Source organism: Cucurbita moschata, unplaced genomic scaffold, assembly GCF_002738365.1.
Source record: "Cucurbita moschata cultivar Rifu unplaced genomic scaffold, Cmos_1.0 Cmo_Scf00022, whole genome shotgun sequence".
Lineage (NCBI taxonomy): Eukaryota > Viridiplantae > Streptophyta > Magnoliopsida > Cucurbitales > Cucurbitaceae > Cucurbita > Cucurbita moschata.
The window spans coordinates 1,868,559-1,891,690 of NW_019268538.1; the positions used below are offsets into that span (position 1 = coordinate 1,868,559).

The 23,132-nt window shown below is 38.1% G+C and overlaps 3 protein-coding genes across 3 annotated transcripts; all 3 read right to left on the bottom strand.

Annotated features, from left to right (window-relative positions):
- Positions 1–1,551: 1,551 nt before the first annotated feature.
- LOC111459755 (indole-3-acetaldehyde oxidase) lies at positions 1,552–4,887 on the bottom strand. Its single transcript, XM_023102789.1, is given in 6 exon segments — positions 1,552–1,869; positions 2,145–2,166; positions 2,168–2,335; positions 2,483–3,218; positions 4,420–4,495; positions 4,795–4,887. Coding segments are annotated over 4 exon segments (495 nt in total). The 5' UTR covers positions 2,588–3,218; positions 4,420–4,495; positions 4,795–4,887; the 3' UTR covers positions 1,552–1,669.
- On the bottom strand, positions 4,602–22,138 carry LOC111459748 (indole-3-acetaldehyde oxidase-like). Its single transcript, XM_023102778.1, has 11 exons — positions 21,808–22,138; positions 19,522–21,216; positions 18,770–19,029; positions 18,464–18,673; positions 18,013–18,231; positions 16,105–17,064; positions 15,767–15,862; positions 15,563–15,661; positions 15,249–15,438; positions 14,034–14,305; positions 4,602–4,838 (listed from the first exon to the last, which is right to left on the bottom strand). The coding sequence occupies exons 1-10, from the start codon at positions 21,959–21,961 to the stop codon at positions 14,034–14,036; spliced, it is 4,155 nt and encodes a 1,384-aa protein (XP_022958546.1). The 5' UTR covers positions 21,962–22,138; the 3' UTR covers positions 4,602–4,838.
- On the bottom strand, positions 4,795–12,542 carry LOC111459750 (indole-3-acetaldehyde oxidase-like). The gene is made up of 10 exons (XM_023102782.1): positions 11,996–12,542; positions 9,942–11,636; positions 9,161–9,420; positions 8,861–9,070; positions 8,391–8,609; positions 6,905–7,864; positions 6,198–6,293; positions 5,961–6,059; positions 5,627–5,816; positions 4,795–5,110 (listed from the first exon to the last, which is right to left on the bottom strand). The coding sequence occupies exons 1-10, from the start codon at positions 12,147–12,149 to the stop codon at positions 4,881–4,883; spliced, it is 4,113 nt and encodes a 1,370-aa protein (XP_022958550.1). The 5' UTR covers positions 12,150–12,542; the 3' UTR covers positions 4,795–4,880.
- Positions 22,139–23,132: the final 994 nt, after the last annotated feature.

Sequence of the window (23,132 nt, forward strand, 5' to 3'; positions counted from 1 at the left end):
AAAAATCCGTATTATCCTCTGTCCTCTCACCCAATCACATCTTCTCTTCCATCCCAATAATTTAGACCTTTAACTCAATTATTACGTCCATAATTCACTCATTACTTCCATAATTTTCTCCATATTTTATTATTATTATTATTTTTTGGATGTGAGAGCAGTGATTATAATATAATATAAATGAAATAAGAGCCAAAGGAAAAAATAAGAATCTAGAGCAAGAGTAAAAATAGGTTAGAAACATTACTTGTTGAAGCTAACCAAATTTCGAAGTTTTTTTTTTTTTTTTGTAAATAGGAGAGTCGTGTCAGTGGTGAGAGTGTCGTTGGCTCGTTAGTTGGAGGATAGCTGATCGTCGATGGGTGAGAAGAAGTGTAAATTGAGAGGACGAGAGAGATGAGAGAAAAGGAAAAAGAATTCTAGATTTTAGGTTAAATATTCAAATTTCTCATCCGCCTCGACTTTAATTATAAATTACATAATGCAAATGAAACATTAATAATTAACACTTTAATTATATTAACCTCGACTTTATTTATAAATTACATAATGCATATGCTCGAGCATAATTGAGGTTAAATTTTAACCCAAACACAATAGAATATCCAAAATAATTTTATTTAATTTTAATAGTTCTGGCGAATAAAAAAGAAATAGGGGACATTTTAGAGGGAAAGAAGTGGAAGAAAAGTTAGTTTAAGGGGGCGGGGGCGTGAATCGAGCAAGAGGAGTGACCAAACGAACCTAATGTTAAAAATAAAAATAAAACATGGAAGATTCAAATATATGACTTTTTGATCGAAGGTATATATTAATTATCGGTTAAGCTCACTTTAGCTTCATCACATTAATCTTTAGAACAGTAAAGTGAGTGCTAAAGTAATCAATCAAAATATTCAAATTTGAAACTTAGGCAAAGATTTCAATTTTACATTGTAATATCAGAAAAGAAAGCAAACGAGGCAGGTTAAAAGATCATCGCTAGTTTGATTGAATCCAATTATCAAGAAAACTAATTAGCTCGTTTAAACTATGAGCCTATTATCGAGAGGTTTCTAAATATCTATGTATTCTAGAAATACTATAAAATAAGACAAATGTATGGTCCACGTTGTCTAGCCTCTGCAACAAATACCAAAGTGTAGTAGGGCCCTCCTAATATGAGATCACACCTCGGTTGGAGAGGGAAACAAAACATTTTTTTATAAGGGTGTAGAAACCTCTCCCTAGCAGACTCGTTTTAAAAACCTTAAAGAAAAGCCCAAAAGGGAAAGTCCAAAAAAGACAATATCGGTTAGTGGTAGGCTTGAGCCACTGCACTGCACCTAAAGAGTGTCTCGTAATCTCTTCTTGATTAGTCTCTATTTTCGACCACTAATCCAACAAATTTACTCTTGGGTTAAGTGGATAGCAGTATTAATTCAACCCATTACTCTGACCTCTAAGCTTCCTAGAATTAAAACAGTTAATCCAAACCCATCTTTACTACCAGAAAGGCAATTTATCACAGCCATCATTTCAAAAGGCTCCATCAGAAAATGAGCAACGTATGGTAAGCTGATGATTTTATTTTTGTAGTTTTCTTCTATAGTTCTTTCTCTGATGCATATGAACTAGAAAATGAGCAAGTTAATAACATACCTGTGTTTTGATCAGCTCACATTGAGATTCATTTCAAGTAACTTTCCACACAGTCTAGCCCTCACGCCTCTTTAACAACAGGCAAGGTAGCAGGAACCTCTAGCTGAAACACGTAATCAGACTCGTCTTGTCAGCGCCATTTACGTATCTGTTTCCGTGCCTCATTAATTGCCGCCCGTGTTGCACAGTGAACTGATGCAGCTAGTAGCAATGGTGATTCTCCAGAAGCTGCACAATGCATTCAACTATAAATGCTTTTTACCCTTTGGACTGTATACATAATTGTTTTCACCATCCATATAGTTTGAATGATATGTATTTTCCTTTCTAGTTTCTATGTTAACCCAACAACTGATGATGGAGCAGATAAACTCTATACATATTGTATACATTGTTTTCATAATTGCTTGAAGCCTTAGCTGAAAACTTAATACCCCTACGGAAAAATCTACTACAAGGCAAATGATAAATACAATTTTGGACGACAATAAAGTTTGACGTACCTTTTGAAGAGAGAACACGTTTTATTATGATGTCTGGAGTTCAAAATTTCGACGTTAAACTGTTTCGATATGGTGTCAATTGTCCGAATTTTGTAAGTCCACTTCCTGTCATTAATCATTAGTCCATCAGGATTTGTCAGGTATTTTTCTGACATAAAAAATCCAATTCCTTGGACAAAGGCTCCTTCAAGCTACAAAACCGATTCCCATCATTAAGAGCATCTACCCTTTCAACATCTGATCAATCTATTCCAACAGAGCCATAGCTGCTATATAAAAGTCTAGAAGTGCATAAACTCAAAACTTCAGGAGATTGAAGAACAGGTCAAACAATAAACCTGTCCCAAATCCACTGCAGGGTTGAGGCTCTGTCCACAATCATAGATATTATCTGCACGCAAAACTGAGGTTTCTCCGGTGAGAAGATTAACCCCACCTGTCATAGCATGGTTTTTGTGAAATTGAACTGTGCAGTAAGGTAAACTGGCAGTGAAGTGGTTAAATTTGAGAATGTTGATACAGGAGCAAATACCAAGGAAGGTGTTATTAATGCACTTGCCTCACTCACTGCAGCTCCATAGCTCAAGTATCACTTTGAAACAAAGTCAGGAATGTATATAGAATTAACTGATAAATTCACTGCTTCCAAGTTTACCTGCACTTTTTCTTTCATGAAATGACCAAGGTTTTATGAACCAAAAGATATGCCTTCTTAATCATAAAGCCGAAAGGAATTATTATAAGTAAGAAAACTGGCTACTTAAGAAGCTAAACATGCAAAAGTACAAATCAACCATCAGACCAAAATTACAATTGTGCCGGATGGTGCAGACAACAACCTGACTTATAAGCACATCCCATTTGACCGAACTCTTTTTCTCCTCCAGTATTTTCTCGCGAGGTTTTAGTCTTGAGATGAACTAGTGCAAATTATCCTCAATCACGGATTACAGCCCGGCCCCTTCCTGAAGAACTTTTGCCTAACGTGAAGGTTGCCTTCCTCTAAAGTTGGTACCTTTGGAACTACCATTTTCTCCATGCATTGTTGCATTCCTCATTTTCTCTTCATCGAATCTGTGGAAAATTTTGTTGTCATTCCCAATGTTGGACAATGTCCTCAGGTCTCTCTCGCACTCTCTTCATGCTAAGAGTTCTGATTTTTTTCGTTATGGTTAGTTAGTTGTGAGCTTGTGATTGTTTTTCTAAATGGCTAAGCCAATTTGATTTTTTTTTTCGAGAAATTTGCTGACTTCAATGTTTGCTGGCATTAATGAAAGACGATGAACCTCGTCTAGTAAATCCATTCGTCGAGTCGGTTGAATCTTTATAACCCCTAAGTTCCAATCCTTGGCTTTGGAAGTATGTTATTTGATCATCTTAAAATTCCTACTGGACTCCTATGATTTATGCTTCCCCCCCACAACTGCAACTTGCCTAGCATAGGAGAGCTGTGTCCTGGATTTTGGCTGTGAAGCTGTCACTCAATCAATCTGTACACTAGTGCAAGAATACCCTTGTCCCCTCTCCCTTCACACACACACATACACAAACACCATATACCTTATTCTGTATGACAAGTTAATGTACCAGTGTTTTCCATTGAACTAATAATATAGCGTTCTCATCGAAGCTTGCTGCATGCTTTCTAGTATTGCTTTCGCCTATAGCTAACGAAAGGCTACTTCTGAATATTCACTGATAATTGGAAGAAATACCCTACAAAAATCTGTTTGATAATCTTGGTGAACGCTACATTACCCTTAAGGTAAGAAGTTTTGTGTATAAAGAAAATGGAGTTCTTTATCATGCTTGGCTCGACTCCAACTAGCCCTTTTAGATTTAAACAATGAATGTCATTGTTTTCTCTTGTTTCTCTTTAATCAAGTGTGGTATATTACAGATTCAGTACATGCTTTTCTTATCAGAAAGCATGATCAAGTTATATTATAACCAAAGGTTGATTTCAATGTTCATTTTTCAAAAAAGGTGAACAATTTTGTTGATCCAGTGAAAACTTACATAGTTCAGTATCTCACGTCACAAAGAACACCAGAAGTATATAGTAATCTGTAGTGAAATGGGTCAAATGGGAATCTTGTATTTTAGATTGTTAACAGCAATAAAACAGAATTAGAAAGAAAATACCATGCGGGAAAGCAAGAATCTCAACATTGATACTCACAAAATGTCGACATTAGAAAATACTGAAATTTAAGCAAACATTTCAATTCGAAATTGTAATATTCATTATTGATTTTCAATTCAGTACTCTAACCTCCACATTTCCCAAAAATTACGGGTCCATCCTTGCCTTAAACACGAACCTTTCTGACACAGCCATCCCTTTGCTGCTGGAAAAGGAAATATAAAGAAGCAGAAACATTTTTAGCTCCCCTTCGATTTTATTTTGCTGTTTTTCTTTCTCTCGTCCTTTTTGTATGTTTAGGCAATAATCTCTTTTCGTAATTTCAATGAAAAGTCTCATTTCTTGTCACGAAGAAAAGAAGAAACATTTTTACTTGGATTCACAGTCTACAACTAGCACTAATAACCCTCACTTACAAAGCAAAATCCCCAGTAACCCATGATCTATGTAGTTCTACTTATTTCCCTGCTGCAAATAAACTTAGAAAATGAGAGAGTGCATTACCTCATAGACTGATCGCATTTTCACATTACATGCATTATCTTGAATTAATTGGCATAACTTGTGTTTTGGGAGGGAAGAGTTTCAGGTCAGCTCGCTGTGGTTCTCAATTCACTGATCCATTTCAGGTAACTTTCAACAGAGTCCAGCCCACAGAGCTCTTTAACAACAGGCATGGTAGCAGGAACCTCTAGCTGGAACGCGTAATCAGACTCATCTCGATGTTTCCATGTACGTATCTGTTTTCGTGCCTCTTTAATAGCAGCTCGTGTTGCACAGTGGACTGATGCAGCTAGAAGCAATGGTGGTTCTCCTGAAGCTGCACAAATGCGTTTCATTTAATTAAATCCCACTTCAAATCAACCCTTCTACAACACCAATTTTATCAGATCTCTCACCCTCACTACAACTGCTATGCCTTACATCCAATATCAATAAATTATAAGCCAGTTTGGAATGACTTTTTAAGAGCAAACACTTACGCAAATACTATTCCAAACAGATCCTATACATACTTCTTACTATTTGGATGTTTCTAGACAACAGTTTTTATTACCCATATAGTTAAATGCAATCTTTTTCCCTTTCTTACTTCTGCGTTAAGCCAGCATATGATGATGGCGCCTATAATTTTGTATTGTTTCCATGAGGCCTTAGCTGAAAAACTAAAAGCCCTATAAAAGAAAAAGTCTACTAATGTCTACAACAAAGCAAATGAAAGTATAGTCAGTTGAACTCTGCAGAGGAATGGAGAAAAATATCTAGAATTTTTTTCTTATAAGAGTAATTTACATTCTTTTCCAACCTAATCAAAAGTCAATAAAGTTTGGCCTACCTTTTGAAGAGAGAATGTGGTTTTTATGACGTCCAGAGTTCAAAATTTCGACGTTGAGCTGTTTTGGTATGGTGTCAATTGTAGGAATTTTGTAAGTCCATGTGCTGTTAGTAATAACTAGTCCATCAGGATTTGTCAGGTATTCCTCTGACATATAAAATCCAATTCCTTGAACAAAGGCTCCTTCAATCTGCACAGAATGATTCTTGGATATCCGATCAATCTATTCCCACTTAGAAATAGGCATATGAAACTCAAAAGCGTCCAAACTCAAAACATAAGAGATTGACAAACGAATTAGAAACTCAATTTTGTGCTTAATTTAGCTATTAACCTGTCCCAAATCTACAGCAGGATTGAGGCTTCGTCCACAATCCTGGATAATATCTGAACGCAAAATTGTGGTTTCTCCAGTGAGAAGATCAAGTTCCACCTGTCAAGGCATGAATTTGGTGAATTGAGCTTTGCAGTAAAATAAAGTGGAATTGAAGTAGCAGCCAACTGCTTCTTTTTAACTTGAAAATGTTGATACAATGGTAAACACAAAAGGAGGTGTTGTTAATGGACGTGCCTCACTCACTGCAACTCCATAGTTTAAGTAGCTGCTTGAAACAAAGTCTGGGACATACAAAGAATTAACTGATAAATTCACTGCTTGCAAGTTTGCCTGCAGTTTTTCCAACATGAAATGACAACGGTGTTATGCACCAAAGGATATGTCCTCAATCACATGTCCAAAAACATTCATATGAGGTAAGAAAACTGCTCACTTAAGGAACAAACAATGCATAATGGTATATCAACAATCCGACTAAAGGAGCACGTGGCTTCCATTTAGTTTCATAAATAGAATATATAAAACCAAAACAAGAAGGCCTTGAACATGTGTGTTCAACCCAACAACAGGTCTCACGAAAATATTTAGTTTGGAAAGTTCAAGGGTTAACAGTTCCATGAGCATAAAAAATAAAGTTCAACATGTCCATCGAGAATTCATATAAAAGTTTAAAAATAACCTTCTACACTACATCTAGAAGCTTCAAATAATTTTTTTAAGAGTAGGAATTTTTTTAACGAAACCAACTTTATGTGAACATCCAATAATAAGACCTTCAGAACCATGCATGTGAAGCAATGACGCATGCATTATGGATGTTCCTCCCACACTTCAAAACATAATACCACTTCAAACTAGAGGGAAAAAATGTCACTATAGAAAGAAAACATGATTGCTTAATCATAAAATGTTCTACGAGATGATTCAGAGCAGACAACAACCTGACTTATAAGCACATCCCATTTAACCGAACCACTCTCCTCCAGCCTTTTCTTGAGAGGTGTTAGTCTCTCCACCAATATATTGCAGCAAAGTCTAACTGCCTCACAGCTTGATTCGGAGGTAGTACTCGCATATGTACCCCCTCCTTGTATTAAGCCAAGGGTATCAGATTGAACCACTCTCACCTTTTCCAACAGGTCACTGGTTCCATCACATTTAATTGAGCTAAGGGCATATGTAACCATCTGTCTCACCTTTGTCCACAGCCCCTGACCAATTTCAATACCCCCAACTTCCACAGCAACAGAACCATCAGTTAGAATGCTCACTTTCCCTGGGGTTGGTCTCAATGTCATTCCTTGCACGACAGGAATTCGAGAAAGACCTCTTTTTTTCCAAGTGTTGCAGCTATTAAATTTATCTACCATTTCAGTTCTTTGTTCTAAGCATGAAGATGTGGCTAACCTATCCCAAATTGAAGGTAAGGTGTAATCTTGAGGTTCACCTGCATTCTTGTAGAATTTTTTGAGGCTTCTAAATGTATGCATATTTACTCTCCGGACAGTATCGACATCCATGCAAAGAGTAGACGCTACATGTTCAATTATCGCTTCAGCAATAAAGGATCCTTGTGCCAGCCCAGGGGCTCGCATTGTAGATCTGCTTGGATTGTTTGTCTTGCATACTTTTATATCAAAAGATAAAGCACCCCAATCATACTTCTTAAGTCCATTGACAATGGTTTGTGGCATAATTGGACTTACATCAATACTCATCCCTGCATCAACCAATATATCTAATTGACATCCTGTAATTTTACCATTAGATTTGAAACCCACATTGTAAGTTACTTTCATTGGATGTCTCCCTCCTGCCATTACCATGTCAGTCTTTCGATTAATGTAAATCCTGACAGGACGACATAACTTGTGAGCTGCAAGTGCACATGCTGAAGCAACCTAAACAACATAATGGATAAAAGGCAAGAACTCATATATTAGAGTGCCGTTCATGTTTGGGAAAATAATGAGAGCAATAAAAGAGAAGTGAGAAGGTTGAGACCAAACTATAGGGAAACAAATAGAGGTGAAAGTGTTGAACATAAATAAATAATGAAGAATATAACAATCTTAAAAATCACGATAAGTTTCTTCTCTGCTACAATTATCTTATTTTTTTATTCACCGTATCCTCATCCTACCAACTAATAATATAATAAAATTGACAACATAATAAAGCTTTCAACAAAATTCACTGTTTTGAAACTGGCATGCAAGAAATACTTGGGAGTAAAATCATAATTGCATATATATACTTGATTTCTGTTCCCCTCATATTGAGAAAACACTATTTCTAGTAAGTCAACGCAGAAAACTTCCAATGGAAGTGGAAAATCTTGTTTTACTTAGAAGTTCATAGAAATGCACCAGTGAAGAACCGTATTCCAATAGTTAATTGCACATAGAGTTGGCAGCAGGTACTCACAACCATAGACTTCATGGCCTTTCCACCAAAGCCTCCTCCAACCCTTCTCGTAATTACACGGACATTATGTTCAGGAACACCGAGGCACTTTGCAATAACAAAATGCGCATTAACAGGCCATTGACTTGAACTGTAGACTACCATGCAGTTATCTTCATCTGGAATGGCAAGTGCAGAATGGGTCTCCATATAAAAATAATATTGTGATCCAAGTCTGATCTGGATTTAAAAATTTATGAAAACAATTAGGAGAAATGACCTATCTTTTGAATAGATAATAACTAATCACATTTGTAGCAGAATAGTTCGGAACTAATTTTTTGGTGTGAGATATGGTCAAGTAGGCCGCCATTGTCGAATCTCGAACTATTAGACTTCAAAGTGGTTCAACTAAGTAAATCAAGGAAATTCCCCAAGGAAGGTATACCATCATTGTATATTACGGCCAAGAAATTCACCGTAGAAGGTACCTGAGCCGCGTTAATATGGTAATCTGCTTCAGCCATTCCTTTTGATATATCACCAACCTGTTTTGGAATTAAAAATGAAGGAACTTCAAAGAAGCTTGACCTCTTAACAGCATCTTCTACAGAAAGAATAGGTGCTTCCAAATTATCTGTGTCATAATCCACTACTGCATATTCTGCAGCCACATCTGCATGTTTCTGAGTATCTGCAACCTAAGAAAAATGTGGATAGGTATTAAGCACCTCAGCAAGTAAGTCTATGACTAAGGTTGCTATAAATGAATCATGAGAAATACAAATTACCACGAAGGCAAGTGGCTGACTAGCACACTCAGTCAACTTATCTCCAAATAGAATTTCGTCACCAAACATGGTTCTAGTTCCAATGTTCTGTCCACCCACAGGAGTATCTCTGGCGGAAATAACAGCAACAACTCCCTCTGGTTGTGATTTGGGAGGAAAAGTAAGACCCTTTACCCGTGCCAAAGGCTTTGAGCTATATATGAATGCTCCATATAGGCAATTTGTTGGTGAAGGAATATCGTCCACATAGATAGCCTCACCTAAAATATTTATTAGAATATTTACATTGGTTCCCTAATACTTGAGAACAAGAAATCATGTCAAACAAATAGACCTAAAAGAACATGCAACGCTAAATATTATGAGTGTAAGCCTAAAATATCAAGTGAAGAATCAGCTTTAAACATGTAAGCCTAACCTTGAAGCAATATTCGAGTATAACAACTAGGTAATAAGACACATCTGACACGAAGTAAATGGATCGAGCCGATGTTGAAAATGCAAGAAGTTCAGAACTGGGAGGTTCTAAATCTAATTCAAATGAGATAACATGCACATACATTCAAATCCATGTAATAAAGGTAGCAAAAATAGGTCGACTTAACCTGATCTCACACACCCAAATGTAAAAGTACTAACTCATTTATGTCCTGCCATGCAGACTAGGCTTGCTACAGAAGATTCTAGAGTTTGTGAATGTTCAATGCTCCCGAGGTTAACTAAAACAAGTTCATTCTGTCTTTGAAAGTCTAATTTCATATTATTACAAGATATAAAGTACCTGAAGCTTGAATGGCAGCTCCAGATTTTATAATGGCATCTCCGACTGGATAATATTCTGAACTCAATTCCAGTGTCTGCTTTCCAGATGATAGTAGAATAGCAGTTTTATTATAACCAAGTAGGCCGTGGTTTGAATTAAATCTGTCAGGTAGTGTTAACGAAGAATTCCTGCATCCATCTAGGTAATCTTTATTGATTGCAGCTTTTTCATCAACCAAGGACCTTAAGAACTCAAAAAGAAAGCCAACTGCTAAGCTTGTCCTATAAGCAGGACATGAAGTGCCCGTTTCAGGAACTATAATGGCTCCAGTCAATGAGATAGCTTCATATATGACATTATAATCAATAACTTTTCCAGCTAGAAATTCTTCAATCTTTCTTGCTCTAATGGCGTGTTTAGTCCCATATGCACCAAAAGCCAGGTGACAACTATTTAATATGATCCCATTGGAATTTTTACATGGGGAGATTGCAGCAAAGAAAGCAGCATTCAGATACGGCAGTGCATTTCCAAGGGGTCGTGGAGAAGCTCTAAAACTATCAAACATGACAGTAGCATCATTTGAATAAACATCCCTAACTGAATCCCAATTTGGAATCTTAACACTTGAAAGTACACATTTCGGACCCAATGGAGGTCTCTTGAGAAACTCATCCAACATAATCGTTTCTTGGCTGGAACCAGTTAATATACTTATCGTGGAACCTGCAGCAAGAAGTATTGTAGCAATATCTGAAGGAAATTGTTTTCTTTGTGCCATCATTAAATTTCCTCCAATGCTGGCAGTATTTCGTACAAAACTCGAAGCAATTTTCTCCATGTGGTTGGCCAGTTTATTGAACACTAGCTCACCTATTGAGGAGGTTTCATGGTTATTATTTTTCAGAGCCTCAATAGCTTTTGCAATTGTCACCGTCGCACCAATCTCCATTCCTGTTGAATCAATTCTGATAACTGAAAGCTCAGGGATGTATTTAAGATTAATGTATCTATCAACATGTTCAAATTCTTTGTAGTATCCGACTTCGGTGTTGCCAACGACTAACTTCATATTGCATATATTATTGGACTCGTCACATCCCAGTAATCTGTTCAGATCCTCAATACTAACGGGATTAAACCAGGAACAACCTTGAGACTCCACAAAAGGGATAGACCTTATTTCCTTTTTTAAAAATTCAGGAAACAAGCACGGGCCATTATTTGGATCATAAGGAGGCAATTTACTCGATTTCTCTTCCTCACCACATCCCTTTCGCCAGAACGCGTTTAACCCCAAGTCCTCCATGTCAACGTCAGAAGCAAAACTCTTACAGGCATCAGCAATTGGCCTGTATCCTGTACAGCGGCAGAGGTTTCCAGAAATAGCCTTTTCAGCTTCAGAAACCATAAGTTTCGAGAATCCCGGTGAGGGCTCAGGTCTATTGGTCTTTTCAGCCTTGACGAGAGCAGAAAAAAGTGAAACACACATTCCAGGGGTACAAAAGCCACACTGAGAAGCATGAAAGCCAGCAAATCTTTGATGAATTGAGTGGAAACCATCCTTGCAATTCCCAATACCTTCACTGGTTGTAATTGAACAGCCATGTATACTACCAAGCAAGGTGAGGCATGAGCTTACTGTAAAATCTTCGACCTTATCTAACACAGGATCGTATTTGGACAACAGAACAACACAAGCACCACAACCGCCTACATTTCAAAATAACCAATCACGTCAACAGAGTTTTATCAAATTAAATACCTATAATGATTTCTGCATTCTGAAAGAATACTCAGAATACTCATTCTGCAATAGAATACTACAGACTACATTCTACAGACTACAGACTGCAATAGAATACTCATTCTACAGACTACATTCTGATAAAGTACCGTCTGCAATAGAATACTCATTCATGCAATAGATTCAATCCAGCTTAACGCAATTAATGAAAGAAAACCCGTTTTTCCATGAAAAGAAAGCAACCCCAAGACGTGGATTTGATCAACATTAATTAATTCGTTAAAAAGAGGGAGAGGGAAAGGGAGAGAGAGAGAGAGAGAGAGACCTTCACCACAGCCAAGCTTAACACTCTTGAAAGAAGTATGGTGGCGCAGAAAGTGAAGCAGAGTAATGGAAGGGTCAACAGAGGAGAGCTCAAACCTCTGTTGATTGACAGCAAACACCAGAGGAACTATTGCTTTGTTTGGTTGATTCTCCATTGTGCATAGTGGGAAGAAAAGCGATGGAGTCTTTGTTTCAGTGATTGAAACCAATTTATAAGAACATAGAAACTGTTTGCCGCTGGATCAAACCATACGTCCCCGCCGCCCGTCAAATGCATCTTCATTCTGATCGCGGCAAAGACAACTGGAAAACGTACTGATTTTACATTTTCTAGGTTGCTTTTTACGGAGAGAAGAAGACAATCTAGCCAACGATCCATCGATAAGTCTAAAATGAAAAGGTGCAGAGTGGATAGAGCCTGTATTGACATTGAAATCTGTAGCTCCGGCCTCAACGTCATTGCCACCCTCACAACGAACAGATGGGAAATTTAATCTTCAGAATATGGATGATCTGTTCTTCCATGCCCTCCTCGTGTCAACTATATGTGAATTCTATTACCTTACGAAAACGGAGAACTGTCATTGTTTATAAAGCTCAAGTATTTATTATTATTATTTTAATGCTCAAATGGATAATTAATTTTTTATTTTATAAAAAAGTAAACATAATAATAAAACAATAGCTTTTTCCAAATCTTCAATTGAACCATATTAACTAATTTTAGTAGAGATGTTTGGGACGTGAACGGGAATGGAGACCGGGTGGTAAGGCTATTTTCATTTCAACAATATTAACTAATTTTACATTTTACATTTGGCAGTAGAGATGTCCACGACGGGCCGGGAAGCCTTTCTCGTCCTTATCCCCACCACCTATTCATTCTCTTCTCGACAAAAATTTCTATTTACTTTTGTAGTAATTTTTTTTTATCATTTAAAATTTTTTTTTAAGTTTTTCATTTTTTCAATATAATCTTTATTTTAAAAGAATCCTCCTAAATCAATATAATTTTATAATTTTAATATTACATCATCTTTCATTAATTTAGTTTTTTAAAAAAATATATATGTATTGAAAATATATTTAGAAATGAGAATATAATTCGGTCGAAAAATGCTCTCCACTCCCTCTCTATTCTAAGTTTAAAGGGAGAATCTCTTTCTTCCTCATTCGAGGCGGGGTTAGACTCCGAACCATTAGATAAAATAGACATCCAACGTGGCACTTGATTAGCGCTTGTCTTGACCCCCAACTTCTCTGATTGCAATCACTGACGCTATTCCTCTAATGCAAATGGTTTTGGAAGACACCCGACCTAGTGTGCCTTCAGTTTCATTTCTTGCCCATATCGCAACCCCAAGTCCTTGACAAATGAGCTTGGTTCTTACTTTTGACGGGTAGATCTCCCCACACTAAGGTGTTGACACACGTCACTAATAAACTTCGAGGAGTCTTGGATTCAACCCACAACTAATTCTAATACTAACCCGCAACTATTCTACCCACTCTAGCATTCTTGACACACTTGCAAGGTCTTCAATCAACCCTCGCGTTCTTTGTCTTGTCTGATTAGACACTCAAAATGTAGCTCTGATATCAATTGTCACGATCATACTTCTTCAACCATGCGGCATCGTGTTTCTAACACGATGCATGGTCTCGTGAACGTGGTCCAAAGTGCAATTACTTGTCTCTCTCGTGCTCACTCCTCTTGGAGCACTTCCACGTGCATTACTTACCTCTCTCGTGCTCACTTCTCTTAGAGCACTTCCACAAGCATTACTTGTCTCTCTCATGCTCACTCTTCTTGAAACACTTCTACGAGCGTTGTTTGTCTCTCTCATGCTCACTTTGCTTAGAAAAACGATTTAAATTTTTTTTTGACATGACAGTAAAATAAATGATCGACAACTATGAAGACTTCACCGAATATTTAATGGATTATACGAATACTTAAATTATATGCAACCATCTGGCGAAGGTAAGCTAGATAACCCTCACTTAAAAAGCACCCGTAACCCATGATCTTTATAGTTCTACTTGGCATGACTTGTGTTTTGGGAGGGAAGAGTTCCTGGCCAGCTCGCTGTGGTTCTCGATTCATCGATCCATTTGAGGTAACTTTCCACGGAGTCGAGCCCACAGAGCTCTTTAACAACAGGCATGGTAGCTGGAACCTCTAGCTGTAACGCGTAACCAGACTCATCTCGACGTTTCCATGTACGTATCTGTTTTCGTGCCTCTTTAATAGCAGCTCGTGTTGCACAGTGGACTGATGCAGCTAGAAGCAATGGTGCTTCTCCTGAAGCTGCACAAATGCATTTCATTTAATCAGTAAGTTATAAGCCAGTTTGGAATGACTTTCTAAGAGCAAATACGTTTGAAGTACTTAAAACGTCATTCCAAACCGATCCTATCATACTTTTTACTATTTGGACGTGTCTAGACAACCGTTTTTACTACCCATATAGTTAAGTGCTATCTTTTTTCCTTTCTTACTTCTGCGTTAAGCCAGCATATGATGGTGGAGCCTATAATTCCAATGCATATGGTATGGTTTGCAAGAGGCCTTACGTAACAGCTCAAGTCCACTTTTAGCCACTTTTAGCCGATATTGTCCTTTTTAGACTTTTTCTTTCGGGCTTACCCTCAAGGTTTTTAAAACGTGTCTTCTAGGGAGAGGTTTCCACACCCTTATAAGAAATGCTTCGTTTCCCTCTCCAACCAACGTGGGATCTCACAATCCACCCCCTTTGGGAGCCTAGCATTCTCATTGGCACTCTATCCGGTGTCTGGCTCTGATACTATTTGTAACAGCCCAAGCCCACCGCTAGTAGATATTGTCCTCTTTGGACTTTCCCTTTCAAGCTTTCCCTCAAAGTTTATAAAACACGTCTTCTAGGGAGAGGCTTCCACACCCTTATAAGAAATACTTCGTTTCCCTCTCCAACCAACGTGGGATCTCACAATATTTGTAACCGCTCAAGCCCACCACTAGCAGATATTGTCCTTTTTGGGCCTTCCCTTTCGGGCTTCCCCTCAAGGTTTTTAAAACGCGTCTTCTAAGGAGAGATTTCCACACCCTTATAAGGAATGTTTCGTTTCATGTGGGATCTCACAACTAAAAACCCTATAAAAGAAAAGGTCTGCTAATGTCGACAACAAGGCAAATATCTAGAATTTTTTCTTATAAGAGCAAGGGAATTACATTCTCTCCCAACCTAATCAAAAGTCAATAAAGTTCGACATACCTTTTGAAGAGAGAATGTGGTTTTTATGACGTCCAGAGTTCAAAATTTCGACGTTGAGCTGTTTCGGTATGGTGTCGATTGTAGGAATTTTGTAAGTCCATATGCTGTCAGTAATAACTAATCCATCAGGATTTGTCAGGTATTCCTCTGACATATAAAATCCAATTCCTTGAACAAAGGCTCCTTCAATCTGCACAGAATGATTTCGGATATCCGATCAATCTATTCCCAGTTCGAAATAGGTATGCGAAACTCAAAAGCGTCCAAACTCAAAACATAAGAGATTGAAAAACGTGCTTAATTTAGATTTCAACCTGTCCCAAATCCACAGCAGGATTAACGCTTCGTCCACAATCGTGGATAATATCGGAACGCAAAATTGTGGTTTCTCCAGTGAGAAGATCAAGCTCAACCTGTCAAGGCATGGATTTGGTGAATTGAACTTTGCAGTAAATAAAGTGGCATTGAAAATGTTAATACAATGGTTAACACAAAAGGAGGTGCTGTAATGGACGTGCCTCACTCACTGCAGCTCCATAGTTTAAGTAGCTCATTGAAACAAAGTCAGGGATATACATAGAGCTCACTGATAAATTCACTGCTTTCAAGTTTGCCTGCACATGGCTGCCACTTAGTTCCACAAATAGAATATATGTATAACAAAAACAAGAAGACCTCGAACACGTGTTCGACCCGACAATAGTCTTGAGAAAATATCGAGTTCGGAAAATTCAAGGGTTAGTAGTTCCACGAGCGTAAAAAACAAGTTCACCATGTCCATGGAGAATTCATAAAAAAGAAAACATGATTGCTTAATCATAAAATGTTCTACGTACGATGCAGAGCAGACAACAACCTGACTTATAAGCACGTCCCATTTAACCGAACCGCTCTTTTCGAGCCTTTTCTTGAGAGGTGTTAGTCTCTCCACCAATATATTGCAGCAAAGTCTAACCGCCTCACAGCTTGATTCGGAGGTAGTACTCGCATATGTACCCCCTCCTTGAATTAAGCCAATGGTATCAGATTGAACCACTCTCACCTTTTCCAACAGGTCACTGGTTCCATCACATTTAATTGAGCTAAGGGCATACGTAACCATCTGTCTTACCTTCGTCCACAGCCCTTGACCGATTTCGATACCCCCAACTTCCACAACAACAGAACCATCAGTTAGAATGCTCACTTTCCCTGGGGTTGGTCTCAATGTCATCTCTTGCACGATAGGAATTCGAGAAAGACCTCGTTTTTTCCAAATGTTGCTGCTGTTAAATTTATCTACCATTTCTGTTCTTTGTTTCAAGCATGAAGATGTGGCTAACCTATCCCAAATGGAAGGTAAGGTGTAATCTTGAGGTTCACCTGCACTCTTGTAGAATTTTTTGAGGCTGTTAAATGTATGCAGATTTACTTTTCGGATAATATCGACATCCATACAAAGCGTAAACGCTACATGTTCAATTATCGCTTCAGCAATAAAGGATCCTTGTGCCTCTCCAGGAGCTCGCATCGTAGATCTGCTCGGATTGTTTGTCTTGCATACTTTTATATCAAAAGATAAAGCACCCCAATCAAACTTCTTAAGTCCATTGACAATGTTGTGTGGCATAACTGGACTTACATCAGTACTCATCCCTGCATCAACCAATATATCTAATTCACATCCTGTGATTTTACCGTTAGATTTGAAACCGACATTGTAAGTTACTTTCATTGGATGTCTCCCTCCTGCTATTATCATGTCAGTCTTTCGATTAAGGTAAACCCTGACTGGACGACGTAACTTGTGAGCTGCAAGTGCACATGCCGAGGCAACCTAAACAACATGATTGTTAAAAGGCAAGAATGAATCTTAGAGTGTCGTTAATGCTTGGAAAAATAATGAGAACATTGGCAAGAAAAAGAGAAGTGAGAAGGTTGAAGGAAAACTATAGGGAAACAAATAGAAGTGAAAGTGTTGAGCATAAATAAACATTGAAGTATATATTTGTAATGCCTCAAGCTCACCGCTGGCAGATATTGTCATCTTTGGGCTTTCCCTTTCGGATTTCCTCTCAAGGTTTTTAGAACGCGTCTGCTAGGGAGAGGTTTCCACAACCTTATAAAGGATGTTTCTCTCTTCTCCCCAACCAATGTGGGATCTCACAATCCACCCCCTCCCCCCGGGCCCAGCGTCCTAGCTGGCACTTATTCCCTTCTCCAATCGATGTGGGATCCCCCAACCCACCCCCTTCAGGGTTTAGCCTCCTTGTTGGAACATTGCCCGATGTCTGGCTCTGATACCATTTGTAACACTCCAATCCCACCGCTAGCAAATATTGTCCTCTTTGGGCTTTTCCTTTCGGACTTCCCTCAAGGTTTTTAAAACGTGATTGCTAGGGAAAGGTTTCCACTCCCTTATAAAGAATGCTTCGTTCACCTCTCCAACCGATGTGGGATCTCACAATAACGATCTTAAAAATCACGAGAAGTTTCAGCTCAAATACACAATTATCTTATTCTTTGGTTCAATGTATCATCATCCAACTAACTAAGAATATAATAAAGTTGAAAACATAATAAGGCTTTCAACAAAATCGAAGATGCATATATACTTGGTTTCTATTCCCCTCATATTGAGAAGACACTTTTACTAGTAAGACAACGCAGAAAATTCCCAATGGAAGTGGAAAATCCTGTTTTGCTTGGAAGTTCAAAGAAATGCACTAGTGAAGAACCGTTTTTCAACAGTTAATTGCACATAAAGTTGGCAGCAAATACTCACAACCATAGACCTTATGCCCTTTCCACCAAAGCCTCCTCCGACCCGTCTCGTAATTACACGGACATTATGTTCAGGAACACCGAGGCACTTCGCAATAACAGAATGCGCATTAGCAGGCCATTGACTTGAACTGTAAACTACCATGCAGTTATCTTCATCTGGAATGGCAAGTGCAGAATGTGTCTCCATATAAAAATAATATTGTGATCCAAGTCTGACCTGGATGTAAAAATTTATGAAAACGATGAGGAGAAATGACGTACTTTTGAACAGCAACAACTAATAACATTTGTAGCAGAATAGTTAGAAGCTAATTTTTTGGCGTGAGACACGGTTAAGTAGGCCACGGTCGAATCTCTAACTACTAGACTTAAGAGTGGTTCCCCTTTCCTCTCCAGGCAGGCATACCATAATTATATATTGAGGCAAAGCAATTCATTGTAGAAGGTACCTGAGCAGCGTTAACATGGTAGTCTGCTTCAGCCATTCCTTTCAATATATCACCGACCTTTTCCGGAATCAAGAACGAAGGAACGTCAAAGAAGCTTGACCTCTTAACAGCATCTTCTACAGAGAGAATAGGTTCATCCAAATTATCTGTGTCATAATCCACCACTGCATATTCTGCAGCCATATCTGCATGTTTCTGAGTATCTGCAACCTAAAAAAATGTGGATAGGTATGAAGCACCTCAGCAAGAAAGGGTTCCTTCTATGACTGAAGTTGCTATAAATGAATCATTGGAAATTCAAGTTACCACAAAGGCAAGTAGTTGACTTGCACCCTCGGTCAACTTATCTGCAAATAGGTCTTCGTCACCGAACAGGGTTGTAGCTCCAATGTTATGTCCTCCAACAGGAATATCTCGAGCAGAAATAACAGCGACAACTCCCTCTGGTTGTGATTTGGGAGGGAAAGTAAGATCCTTTACCCGTGCCAAAGGCTTTTTGCTATATATGAATGCTCCATATAGGCAATTTGTTGGGGAAGGAATATCGTCCACATAGATAGCCTCGCCTAAAATATTCATAAGCATATTTACATTGGTTTCCTAATACTTGAGAACAAGAAATCGTGTCAAATAAATAGAATTAAAAGAACGTGGAGCGCTAAATATTATGAGTGTAAGCGTAAAATATGAAGTGAAGAATCCACTTTGAACATGTAAGCCTAACCTTGAAGCAGTATTGGAAGTATAACAACTAGGTAACATGAGACATCTGACACTAAGTAGACTCGATCAAGTCGAAGTTGAAAATGAAAGTAGTTCAGAACGGGGGGATACTAAATCTAATTCAAATGAGATAACAGGCACGTGCCTTTGAATCCGTGGAAATAAGGGTAGCAAAATATGTCGACTTAGCCTGAGGTCACACACTTACATGTACAAGTTCTAACTCATTTACGCCCTGCCATGCAGACTAGTTTTGCTACAGAAGCTCACGAGGTTAACTAAAACAAGTTCGCTCGTGAAAGTCTAATTTCATATTGTTACAAGATATAAAGTACCTGAAGCTTGAATGGCAGCTCCAGATTTTATAATGGCATCTCCGACTGGATAATATTCTGAACTCAATTCTAGTGTCTGCTTTCCAGATGATAGTCGAGTAGCCGTCTTATTATAACCAAGTGAACCGTGGTTCGAGTTAAATCTTTCAGGTCGTGTTGACGAAGCATTCCTGCATCCATCTAGGTGATCTCTATCGATTGCAACCTTTTCATCAACCAAGGAGCTTAAGAACTCAAAAAGAAAGCCAACTGCTAAGCTTGTCCTATAAGCAGGACATGAAGTGCCCTTTTCAGGAACTATAGTGGCTCCAGTCAATGAGATAGCTTCATATATGACATTATAATCAATAACTTTCCCAGCTAGAAATTCTTCAATATTTCTTGCTCTAATGGCATGTTTGGTCCCATATGCTCCAAAAGCCAGGTGACAGCTATTTAATACGATCCCGTTGGAATTTTTACATGGGGAGATTGCAGCTAAGAAAGCAGCATTTAGGTAGGGCAGTGCATTACCAAGGGGTCGTGGCGACGCTCTATAACTATCAAACATGACAGTAGCATCATTTGAATCAACGTCCTTAACTGAATCCCAATTTGGAATCTTAACACTTAAAAGTACACAGTTAGGACCCAATGGAGGTCTCTTGAGAAACTCATCCAACATAATCGTTTCTTGGCTGGAACCAGTTAATATACTTATCATGGAACCTGCAGCAAGAAGTATTGTGGCAATATCTGAAGGAAATTGTTTTCTTTGTGCCATCATTAAATTTCCTCCAATGCTGGCAGTATTTCGTACAAAACTCGAAGCAATTTTCTCCATGTGCTCGGCCAGTTTATTGAACACTAGCTCACCTATTGACGAGGTTTCATGGTTATTATTTTTCAGAGCTTCAATAGCTTTTGCAATTGTCACCGTCGCACCAATCTCTATTCCTGTTGAATCAATTCTGATAACTGAAAGCTCAGGGATGTACTTAAGATTAATGTATCTATCAACAGGTTCGAATTCTTTGTAGTATCCGACTTCGGTGTTGCCAACGACTAACTTCGTTTTGCTTGTATTATTGGACTCGTCACATCCCAGTAATCTGTTCAGATCCTCAATACTAACGGGATTAAACCAGGAACAACCTTGAGACTCCACAAAAGGGATAGACCTTATTTCCTTTTTTAAAAATTCAGGAAATAAGCACGGTCCATTATTTGGATCATAAGGAGGCAATTTACTCGATTTCTCTTCCTCACCACATCCCTTTTGCCAAAACGCGTTAAACCCCAAATCCTCCATGTCAACATCAGAAGCAAAACTCTTACAGGCATCAGCAATTGGCCTGTATCCTGTACAGCGGCAGAGGTTTCCAGAAATAGCCTTTTCGGCTTCAGAAACCGTAAGTTTCGAGAATCCTGGTGAGGGCTCAGGTCGATTGGTCTTTTCAGCATTGACGAGAGCAGAAAAAAGTGAAACACACATTCCAGGGGTACAAAAGCCACACTGAGAAGCATGAAAGCCAGCAAATCTTTGATGAATTGAGTGGAAACCATCCTTGCAATTCCCAATACCTTCACTGGTTGTAATTGAACAGCCATGTATACTACCAAGCAAGGTGAGGCATGAGCTTACCGTAAAATCTTCGACCTTATCTAACACAGGATCGTATTTGGACAACAGAACAACACAAGCACCACAACCGCCTACATTTCAAAATAACCAATCACGTCAACAGTTTTATCAAATTAAATACCTATAATGATTTCTGCAGAGAAGAATAGTGAACCAATGATCAGTTACAAATTGAATCCAACCATCCGACTTCCACGGTAAAAAATAGCCGAATTGCTGGAACAGAACATCATCTTCAATTTTAAACGATGGTGATGAATCTTTAACTAGTACTCTTTCATGTATCAGATCATAAAATTCATGTATCAGATCATAAAAGTCGTTTGAACCAAGGTTCACAGAAAACAGACTATCAGTAATATAAACATAAATAGACTATCAAGTTGTACTCATCAAAGGTGTGAAAGGAAAGGACAAGCCAACTAAACAAAGTTCGCAAAATAGTAAACGGCAACTACAGTAGCCAACGAAAACAGATACTTAAGTGCACCATATGCTGATAAAGTAGCGTCTGCAATAGAATACTCATTCATGCAGTAGATTCAAGCCAGATTAAGACTACTAAAGAAAGAAAATCCATTTTTCCATGGAAAGGAAGCAACCCTAAGTCATGGATTTGATAAAGATTAAGTAATTGATCAGAGAAAGAAGGAGAGAGAGACCTGCACCACAGCCAAGCTTGACACTCTTGAAAGAAGTATGATGGCGCAGAAAGTGAAGCAGAGTAATGGAAGGGTCAACAGTGGAGAGCTCAAACCTCTGTTGATTAACAGCAAAGACTAGAGGAACTGCTGATTTGTTTGGTTGATTCTCCATTGTGGATGCCAGGAACAAAAGCGGCTTCCACCTTGCATTTTATAGACAAAAGGAGACAATCTAGACAACCACCCATGGATAAGTTTAAGTTGAAAATGTGCAGAGTAGATGGAACCTGGATTGACATTGAAATTTGTAGCTCCAACCTCAACATGATTGCAACGTCACAACAAACAGCTGGGAGCAATTTAATCAGATGATTTTTTTTTTAAAGTCATGTAGCCTACTGCTTATTCAATTACTCGATATTATACATGCTTATTCAATTACTCAATGTTATACATATAGTAAGGCTATCTAGGGGAGCATATATAGTAAATGTAAACCAGCTATATATATGTACATGATTGTATATATATATATATATAGTAAATAGCTATGTACGGTCATATATAAACACATAGTAAACACAGCTATGTGTAGTAAATGGTCATATATAGTAAATGGTTATATATAGTAAACAATTATTATAGTATAATAAACGGATATGTATATAAATGGTTATATATATTGGCTAGTTAGATAGTGTTTTGAAAATGTATTTTCTGCCTTTTCTGTATTCTTTGTATTCTAGTAGTTTTTTTTGGGTTCATTTGTATTCTATGTATTCGAGTAGTTTTTTGTGTTCTTTGTATTCTAATCTTTTGTGTTCATCTAAATCGAGTGTGTGAGTTGTTGTGTGGTTCTAACAACTGGTATCAGAAGTAGGAGATATTCATCACGATCTGTGAAGATGGAAAGCTCAAAGATTGAAATTAAGAAGTTTGATGGATCTGGTTTCGGTTTCTGGAAGATGTAGACGAAAGATTATCTGTACCAGAAAGGCCTTCATGAACCCTTGTTCAGGGTGAAGCCGAATACCATGACCACGGAGCAGTGAAAGCTCAAGGAGCAGCAAGTTCTAGGATTGATCCGATTAACATTGTCCAAAAAGGTAGCATTCAGTAGAAGTTAGAGATTCATATCTGAATTTTTTTTTCAAATAGGAGAGTCGTCAAGGTAAAATTGTCGTCGACTCGTCAGTAGAAGGAGGATAGCTGACCGTGGACAGGTGAGAAGAAAAGAAGTGTAGAATTGAGGGAGATGAGAGCTAGAAGGGGGGAGGACAAAAAAATTCTAAATTTTAGGTCAATCACTCAAGTCTCTCATCAACTCCCACATTAGTTTTAGT

What these genes read in the sequence shown, in the direction of transcription:
- LOC111459750 (XM_023102782.1), bottom strand. Translation starts at nt 12,149, where the DNA reads ATGGAGAATCAACCAAACAAAGCAATAGTTCCTCTGGTGTTTGCTGTC. An exon ending in TAAGCTTGGCTGTGGTGAAG is followed by an intron (nt 11,637 to 11,995) that starts GTCTCTCTCTCT and finishes TTTGAAATGTAG; the next exon opens with GCGGTTGTGGTGCTTGTGTT. An exon ending in ATGGAGTTGCAGTGAGTGAG is followed by an intron (nt 6,060 to 6,197) that starts GCACGTCCATTA and finishes ATGCCTTGACAG; the next exon opens with GTGGAACTTGATCTTCTCAC.
- LOC111459748 (XM_023102778.1), bottom strand. Translation starts at nt 21,961, where the DNA reads ATGGAGAATCAACCAAACAAATCAGCAGTTCCTCTAGTCTTTGCTGTT. An exon ending in ACCATGTTAACGCTGCTCAG is followed by an intron (nt 18,232 to 18,463) that starts GTACCTTCTACA and finishes TTTTACATCCAG; the next exon opens with GTCAGACTTGGATCACAATA. An exon ending in CCACATTCTCTCTTCAAAAG is followed by an intron (nt 14,306 to 15,248) that starts GTATGTCGAACT and finishes GCATTTGTGCAG; the next exon opens with CTTCAGGAGAAGCACCATTG.